At 37.5% G+C, this 9783-nt stretch overlaps 1 protein-coding gene across 1 annotated transcript in view; it reads left to right on the forward strand.

The window, feature by feature from the left end:
• PHEX (phosphate regulating endopeptidase X-linked) overlaps positions 1-9560 on the forward strand; it is a 102661-nt gene extending 93101 nt beyond the window's left edge. The window contains exons 19-22 of the mRNA XM_038169196.2: positions 33-98; positions 219-323; positions 1816-1892; positions 5418-9560. Coding sequence (XP_038025124.2) covers positions 33-98; positions 219-323; positions 1816-1892; positions 5418-5520 — 351 coding nt within the window. The 3' untranslated portion in view covers positions 5521-9560. The remainder of the gene's footprint in view (positions 1-32; positions 99-218; positions 324-1815; positions 1893-5417) is intronic.
• Positions 9561-9783: the final 223 nt, after the last annotated feature.

Here is a 9783-nt window from a genome sequence, read left to right on the forward strand (position 1 = left end):
GTCAAATGACTGAAGTTCTTTCATTCTGCCAGGTGAATGGCAAGAGGACTTTGGCAGAAAACATTGCAGATAATGGAGGTTTGCGAGAGGCTTTCAGAGTAAGTATATGAAAAATATCTGGAATGTGGTATTACTAAAAAAAGAGAGTGAGAAAGAGAAAGATAGTTGTGTTTAGGTTCCATGTCACTGAAAGACACTTTGTATCTCTTTCTTATTAGGCATACCGGAGATGGATTAGAGAAAAGAGAGGAGGAGAAGAAGAACCTTTACTGCCAGGCCTTGACTTCACACACAACCAGCTTTTCTTTCTGAGTTATGCCCATGTGAGTAATACAAATATGTTTTGAGTCTCCATCTATTGACCTGCACAAGGTACAGTGCAGAGATGAGGCTGCTTTGTTTCAACAATCTATAGCAACCAAATCCATACTTTTAATGATATAAACAGAGACTTATTTTCACAAGACTACTATTTTTTTCTTTTTGCACAGTGCTTTCACAGCAGCTTTCTTTCTTCTTGCTGCTTCCATCCTCTGCAAAACTTGTCTTTCACATATTGATTCTATAACCTCTTTCTATGTTAGCATCCCAGTTTTCTGGTGCTTAAAGTGTGCAGAATTTTATGACTATTTTCCACCAGCAGTTTATCCACCACAAACTCTTGTTGCAGATATACCACCACCATTTGTTACTGAGCACATTGTTCAGTGAAACTAAGCAGTGGTGAAGAAAATCTTTGCTTATTTTTTTCTTACCTTTGTTTGCTGTACATTGGACACATTGTAGTAAAACTTTGAAAGAAGATGTGAGTTTTTGTAAAAACAAGGGAGAACATCAGAAATGATTTATTTGTATAAAATAACTGGGCAAACTCCCTATACGAGGAGTAAAAGTTGAGCTATAAAATTGCATCAGCCACCTGAAGGCATGAATCATTGAAAACTGAAGAAACAGGACCCGGTGCAACCAATGTTGGTTTTAAACCTACCCTGGCACTTCTCTGCCACAGGTAGTAGTGTACAGACCTATGACCACTTAAGTTTGACAATATTAACTGGTGAAAAGATTGAATTTTGGTAGTTTATACTGAAGCACATATATCCTATATGTGGTCTGGCTTAAAGGATTTTGATAGAAAATATTCAACACGGGCTTAGGTAAGGTAAGGACTGACAGATTGAGTTTTTTCATGCAATGGATACAGCATAAAATGGATTACTCAGTTATGCAAATATTCTCTACTCTGTTTTGTGGTCAGTTAAAATTGGGCCAAGCATTGTATTAGGAATAGTGAATTGGGGAACACTAATGGAAACTTGAAAAATGTTTCATTTCAAAAGAAACTGCCTTTCCAATGTGGAACAAATGTAAGGTAATACAGCTGCAATTCTAGAGATGGGAAACATCATTATATGTACCTTTTAAACATTACATAGCTTTGAGACCAAGAAATATCCTTGGTAATTATTAAGGTGTGAGATGCTCCAGCATAAGCTGAAAAGCAAACTTCAATTATAGAGTATATCAAAAAAAAAAAAGAACTGGTAAAGTGACTATGATTAGATGAAGGGAATGAGTGGGTGGAGAAAAACAGCAGGTGGGGACTGGGTCCATTACGGGATTTCAAAAAACAGGAGAATATATCAGGAGAATGCTGCAAGCTAGCAAAGGTGAAATCAAATATGAATTAGTGGTGTCTTTCCATTTTGTACATTCTATAAGTAACAAGCATCTTAAGAACTGTGATGTTACATTCTGCTTTAACTTGCAAAGTCATTCCAAATGATATGCCTATTTCTTTTTATCTTTTATTAGGTAAGATGCAACTCCTTTAGATCAGAATCTGCAAGAGAACAAATATATGCTGGAGCTCACAGCCCTCCTATGTTCAGGTAGTATAAATAATATATTTACTTACATGCAGAATCATCACTGCAGCAGACAAGAGCAGAAATTTAGCATGTTAAGAGAAATTAAGAAACACAAAATTGGCCTATGGTTTTGGCCTATATTCAAAGTCAAGTGTTTTTATTAGCTTATATTCTGCTGTTACAAATGCTCTTCTGTAAAAATGAGGGACTTGCATCTACCCTCAAAAGCAGTTGAACAAGAACATGCTGTGATTCTTGTGATGTTCTATAATCAAGACCTGAGTATATGAAATGTTTAATCTATCTTTATTTATTTTTTTCCTATGACAATCTAGTTTAGAAAACAATGAGTATTAGGAGGGTCCTTGATTCAAACTCCCTGAGTTCATTTAAGCTTTAAAGAGAGTGCCTTGAATTATACTAATAGTGAACAGGTAGAAAAGCAAAGCAAAACATGCCACATAGTTTCAATTCAAGACTGAACTCTCTAGTTGACCTCCAAGACATAATTCTTAAATGAGCTGTGGTAGTCCAACCATAACAGCATGTCAACCTCTTTGCTGAAGAGGCCTGTGCCAGGCTCTCATAACCATTGACAATCAAGAAGGAGAGACTGGAAAATGAAGAATGTTTAAAGACTATGTAAGAATTAGGAAGCCAGTGTTTATTTCTTTGTATATCCACAGAGTCTGCATGACCAAGGGCAATTTGTTTCTTCTGGGATTCATGTCATTTGCATTTACTTCACCAAGAATTGTGTATTTGCCCTCAGTCAGGTTATCTTATGGAGTTTCCTACCACTTTCTATTGACTAAAGAGGAAGATGGGATTTTCCTTGGCTAAATTTAGGATTTATGCCTCATATCTATCTCTCTTGATAAAGGAAAAATAGCAACACTGCCTTCACAGGGGAGCTGTGAGGTTGTTTCATGGACCAAAGGGTACGGGTACTCTGACATATTCCCTGGACATAGCCATACCAAAACTGGACATATAAACACAGTATGCATACCACACCTACAGGTACTTATAACCAGAATGAGTTAAGAAATAATGGAGCTGGAAAGATTATAGCACAAATTTAATGTAAGCTAACAATACAGATCAGTTTGCCCGGTCTTGGCAGATTTCTGCACTCTGCACTTAAACTTGCAGTAGCATACCTTAGCAATACTTGCCACACCAGCTTGAATAAAACAACTATGATATACAAATTTACATGCCTTTTAACAATCGAAAAATACTTCATGACAATGAAGACTGTAGTATCCAGCTGAGCCTCAGCCTACAGAGTGATATTTTTTATAACTCCTACATGTCAGATTTTGATAAAAACAACCATTTCTTGGCTTTAAAATCCTCAGATTTATTTACCTTTCTCTATATATGAAAACATCACATTGCTACATTTCTATTAGCTGGTGAAAAACACAAAATGTGCAGAGAAACCTAAGAATAATGCATTCACAAGGAAAAACTCTTATTTAGCTGAAGGAGTCAGGTCATGGAAGATAATTACAGAGAATATTAGATGAATTTTGAGTCTAGAAAATATAGACAAATCTTTATCTTACTTTTTATGTGAGATAGCCAGAACAATCTTCAGTTTCAGAACTTAAGAGAAATTTTGGTTTGTCTCTTCTTCCATGTTGTATCAACTGGAACAATATGATCTGTTTCTCCCAGCTTTGCTTCATTTATGTCCAAAACCCATTATGATTATAGCAGCAATATAGCTACTTTCCAAAATGACAGTACTTGCTATCCAGACATCCCAAACAGCCTTTCCTAAGTAATTACAAAAAGTAATAGTAATAATAAAATAAAATAAAAATAATAAAAATGAAAAACACACATCTTGCGCATAGGTGTGTGCATCTGAGCTAGTCACCCCCAGTTCTCTTCTCAGTCGAAAAAGAATAGGCATTTTGAATGCATATCTTATCGTTCTGTAAATAAATAAGCTAGAAGCTAGATTACTTCAACTCTGCAAGTACACCTTTCTATTGACAGTCAGAGCCCAGGGTGACCCATTCAGGGGAAGGTGTCTCTGCTGTAGGTCAGTGGTTTGAAACCCAGAAGGCCGATTCTGATTCCACAGTTAACATAGCAATGTCAAACCGTGCATAGAAAAGTCACATTAATGGACGCATAAAGAGGTCTCTTCCAACCTAGAAATTCTGTGATTCTGTGATCTTTTGCTGACTAGATTCTGGTTTTATTTATTTTTTAGATGGCAGATCTTCCATATTAGCATGGGAGTTCACATATTTTGAATGCCAGTTTCAAAGTGAACTCCCGAATGAGGCAGGCAGAATGACTGCCAATGTCAGTAGCAATCCAGCATGACCAGCTCTTTCTGTTCCAGCACCTGAGTAGGTATTTTTAATGTTTATACAGTAAAGCTGTATATCTTATTTGAAGCCCAACGACATTTCGTAATTCTCCCTACAAAACTGACCTTTAGATATTTTTGAACCAGCTGACTGCAAATTCTCTTACCCACAGAAAGTCTAATCAATGTAATAAGAATGTTTTCTACCATGCTGAGCTATGCTGAGAAACTGATTGCCTGCAATGGAGAAAAATGTCTTCCCACTGCATAAGAAGGAGAGCAGAAAGGCAAACAATTAATATCTCAGTAGATACTTTTCTGCTTCTAACTCAGGCTGCTGTTTACTTTAATACCATTTCAAATTTCAGGTTAGTAAACTCCAAGGAGCTTAAAAGCATAGGAAAAATCTGCAAACAACACAATTCCAATCTAGCAATGGTAAAATAATCATTTCTGACAGCATGAAATAATACAGATATGGAAGAAGAAACACAAAGAGCTCTTCCCGTATACCTGAAGGTGCTGGTCTAGGATTCAGGCCCATTGTCTAGCTTCTGTGAGGAGGAGAACTGCTGCTCTTTCACTGTCATGCCATATGGGGTGGAAGCAAGAGAGCCTCGTTGTTGGTCAGATCAGAAGCTCCAGAAAATGGATTTCCAAAATATCAGAAGGGCTGGGAGGTCCAGGGTTGAGCTGGCTGATAAGAGAGGCTCTGTCTGCCACCCCGGCTTCAGGCTGGGGGGGTAGGGAGTGTTGTTACAAGCTGGCTGGCATGAGCCAAATTGAACCACTTCCAGCACAACCCCCATGTGTACTTACACGCTGCTGTGTGCTGGGCTGCAGCAGTTTGGCAGCTGCTGGAAGAAGGGTTCCACCACACAAGGCTACTGCTGATCTCCCCCCACCTTTCCTGCCAAGGCTCAGATTGGAAAATCATTCTAAATGCCATGGGACCTGCCAAAAAAGCAATTGTTTTTGGTAGAGTTTCTAGCAAAGTAAGATGTTTCTCAAAGCACTGAATGAAACAAGATTGTCTTTACATTAGCTTTAAATGGGAGTGCTTCTCCTGAACCTTTTCTTTTTATTTCTGGAGAAATGAAAAGGGAAGCCTGAAAATTCAACCCGAAGTGAACATGTTGAAACACTCGCAGGTCCATGATGTTTAATAGAAGATAACTTGCCTGCTGAGAATTTTTCTTTTCTCTTTGCAGAGTTATTGGTGCCATGAGCAACTTTGAAGAGTTCCGTAAAGCTTTCAGCTGCCCAGTAAATACGAATATGAACCGAGGGGCAGAATCCTGCCGGCTGTGGTAGACATCCTATCCAGGTCTTTTGTCAACAGGGGTCTGCAATGTGAACTGCTGCACCTGAGCTCATGCCCCCCACTAGAGTTTCAGAATAATGTTCTGCAATCTGGAGAGGTGTTACTTCAAACGCATCCATATGGATGAACTATATGGACACTCCTTTTATCTATAAAACTCCTCCTGTTCATCTGCAGTTGCATTGCCATTGATGGATAATTGCCATTATCAATTCTAATTCCTGATTTATATATGAGCAAGAGGTAAATGCTAAAATCCAGTTTTAATCTATTGCTCTGCAGGGGTGCTATGCAGAATGTTCCCATACGAAATTTGTTCTTTTTGGATGAAGAAATTCATGAGACCTGCTATAAAACCAGCTCTGATCTGCTGTGTGATACAGCATTTTCATAACTTAAACTGTCACTGCCCAGCACGCCATAAATGATGTTGCATGATGTAAAGGCACAAGACTTTATATAAATTAGGTTTAATATGTCAGATTAGTGCCTTAGGTTTTGGAACAGCTTCAAGCTGAGAAAGCACCTCATGGTTTCCATCTGCTAGGACTAAATAGAAAGGATACTTGTCAGATCCTGTCCTTTTCTAATTTTAGAACAGCTTATGACAAAAATCAATGTATGGTGAAAAAACAGAGGCTTGCAGAGGGATTTCCCAGCACCATGATATCCAGATTTATTACAGCACTTATTCCTGTTTAAAGTGTGGGCAGTTTTTTGGGGGGCAGTTTTTTTTTTCATGGGCTGAATTTTACGCTGTGCTGAAGATGGTTTCACCTCCATTTATTTTTAAGCCTGAAATACTACACCAATTTTAATTTTAGTATGTGTTAGTGTCTGTGATTTACAGAAGAATATAAGTAGTGTACGTTTGTCCTCATGCTCCAAACAGGGCAAGATTACCTGTAGTTTTAAGGAAAGAAGAATCTGTGATTGAAAAACAGAGTGCCAGCAGCATTTGAGTTGTCTGGGTCAAAAGACAAGTTTAGAAGTAGAGGACTATTAAATACAGCATATGCACAGGCCAGTTGAGTTTTTTATCTGGTTTCTAACAATATTAAATAAAAATAAAATAAAATTTAGTAGCAGAAAATATTTAACAGAAAATTATTAAGGGGGAAGAAAACTAAGATAGCCCTTTCTTCCCTAACAGAAAGATACATATTTAACTGGTATTTATTTATACCCTGTACATTAATTCATTTTTGGATTGTGGAATCATTTTAAATTGAGAGAGAGATTCTTTACATTGATTTAATTACTGCAAATCTATACATCTCTGTATATACTTATATATATATATACAAAAAAATATAGATTCTTCTATTAATTTGTTTAATTTTTATTTTATCAGTATATAAATATTAGTACGATAAATTTTTTACAAGGATTGATCAAATATTTTCTAATAGTCAAGGTGGATGAAGGTTCAACTGAAGCTAAGTTTTTGCAAATGGTATTAGTTTCCTATGTCTTTATAAAGAAAGGATACATTATAGAAACATACTTCATAAAAGAAAATAAATCCTCAAACTACCTTTCAGAGTGAAGGAAGTTGAGTTCCTAAACTTAAGTCATCATTGCCATAATCCAAAAAAATATATATATTTTAGGGGCTAGGATTTTCTACTTTTAATTTTCCCCTGAAGAAAATCATTTTTTTTTTCATAAGAGCAAATGCAGTTTTCTTCCTTTGAGCCAGCTCTTAGTTCTATGGAACATAGTTTATTTTTTGAGTTGATACTACCATTTTTTTTCCTGTTGATATTTTTCACACAAACTATTTAGATAACAGTATTTTCATAAGAACTTTCCTTAGACAAGTAGGAATGGCTCTTGAGCAAAGCCACAGGGTTTGCCTACTAATGGGAAAGTTTCTTAGCAAATTGAGTGCTGTCCTGATTCCTGTTCTCATAAAAGTACTGAGACAACTTGATGTTGGCTGCATTCGATCAACAGCACAAAGTTCAGGGGTGAAATCCTGGCCTCATTAAAGGTAGTACCAAAACGGTCATTGTCCTCAAAGAAGTCAGAACAGCGACTCAAACACTTATCTAAACTTCCTAAATTACTGGCTTAGGCAAGAATATTTTCACAACAGTCTGCTTGGAGTTTTCTATTTTTATCTCTTGGGTCAGAGATGCATTTGAAAGAATTTCTCTCTCATGGCTCTTTTCCAGTGGGACAGATCCTGTCATTTTGTATTTTTGGGGGGTTCTAACTCTGTACTGCATAGTGATTTCTTCTAAAATGCCTTATTTCACTCTTGCTAGGCTCAGGGCTTTCATGCTTAATACCAAAGACTTTTGAACTGGATATTCCCAATAGCACAGCTACCACTACAAAACAATCTCATCCTTGCTAGGGCAGGCACCCATCTCCTACAGAGGACAGAGGGATGGGTCCTGGGCCAGGGGAATTGCAGGGAGGTGCTTGACAACAATTCACTAAAAGGAAGAAAGAGAGGGCATGGCCAGATTTTGGACTCTGCTTTTAGAAGTTGAAGAGGCCTGTGTACTGCCAAGAAAGCCAGAATTCCTTGCTGCTGACATGCATGTTCATCAGTAGTGTCCAGGTCTGGGCTATCTTGCTGTTGACTCAGGTGTTTGCTGCCTTGGGTTTAGGTCTTGCATACAGCAGCATGCAGAGCTTTGTGTTAGCACAAGGAGCCTCCTCAAGGAGCCACCTCACCTGAAGTTGGATGCTTCTTACATCCAACCGACCAAAAAGCAGACTGCGCAATTTACAGTTCACTTTGGAATCAGCTATTTAGGTGCCAGCTGGAAAACAAAGCAGAAGGTAAATAATAAGCACATTCATAAAATCTGGTCACCTAAGATAGCTAGAAAAAAGGTGATGATGTGTGAGGTCTCCTCACATTGCCTCTATTTTAACAGGTTCCCTGGCCCTGCTTTGTTTGCCTCCCAGGTCTCTGCTACCTATGTCTTGCTGTATTACTACCAGGTTCACTTACTGCCTCTATGCAAACAGATCCTTCGTCATATATGTTTTTCTCCTAGAACTTTTATATTGATTTTTTTTTTTATTTGCCAGTAATTATTGCAACACTATTTTTGCCTTAAGCACGTTGTAAAATGTTTCTTTCTGTTGGGTCAGTAATCTTATCTTCCAGTGGTCTGAAGGGGAAAGATCTGCTATGAAAAAAAAAATAAAAAAATTGCCTGTGTGAATTTGAAGAGACTTTCTCTACTGTGTAGTCATAGAGAAAAAACCTCTACTCTTGTCCCATGCCCCCTTCTTCTGATTCTGAAACTATGCAAGCCTTTTTTTTAAATTTATTTTATTTTATTTTTATTCCCCTGAGACTGAGAAAGCTGTAATACCACCTTGTACACTGTGAGTATTTCTGCTGATCCTGTTGTGAAAGGGTAGCTTTACACGAGTAGCTCTTTGAAAAGGCAACTGTGCTACTTACCTGTGTAAACCACTTTGGTATGTCAATGATGTCCAGGCTTTGGCCTGATGCTGAAGGATGAAAAGAAGAAAAAAACAGCTGCATTATAAAGTTCTGCCTTAAGCATTGTGCACAGGGACTTCAGCATTCTTCAGATAAGAATTCTATCATGACACTAAATGTTTGAAACATTTATGAAATAATCAGGTGGTTTTATGTGTAACTTTTTCCTGAGTATTATTCACAAATTACAGCATAGAAGTCTGTCTTACAGCAATGTAATATATATGTCTGTCTCCAAATAAATATTAAAAACCTGACGACTCGAGACAAAACCATAGTGAGTTAAAAGGTCTTTTGTGTTTGTGTCTTTTTAATCTGGATTTTTATTTCTCTGGTGAGTCTATTGTACTTCCTAATTTTCCTTCTTGCATAATAAATTAACAGACTATTTCAAAGACAATTGTGTTAGCCAATAAAAGCCAAAGTGATGAAGAATTTTCGTATGCACGCACTATGACAGAATCTGCTTGTCCTGTAACTGCCCAAATCTACAATGTTACTTCTGTAATATATAGTCTTTATAAAATCTAATAAAGAGCATAATGACATGGCCCCAGGTTCTCAAAGCTACTGTTATTTTTTGACAGCAAAAGCAGGGCCATCTCCAGTCAGAGTTTATTAAGTTCCACTTGCCCCTGCTAATCCGCTGGAGGCAATTAAAATAGACATAGGACAAGCTACTGTGGATGAGGGCTGGATGGTGCAGAGGGGAAGGCAGCAGAACTGCTCCAATGTGAAGCCTCTGAATCATAACAAGGAGTGAGAGAAGAGCTAC

Source organism: Anas platyrhynchos, chromosome 1 (genome assembly GCF_047663525.1).
Source record: "Anas platyrhynchos isolate ZD024472 breed Pekin duck chromosome 1, IASCAAS_PekinDuck_T2T, whole genome shotgun sequence".
Taxonomy (NCBI): domain Eukaryota; kingdom Metazoa; phylum Chordata; class Aves; order Anseriformes; family Anatidae; genus Anas; species Anas platyrhynchos.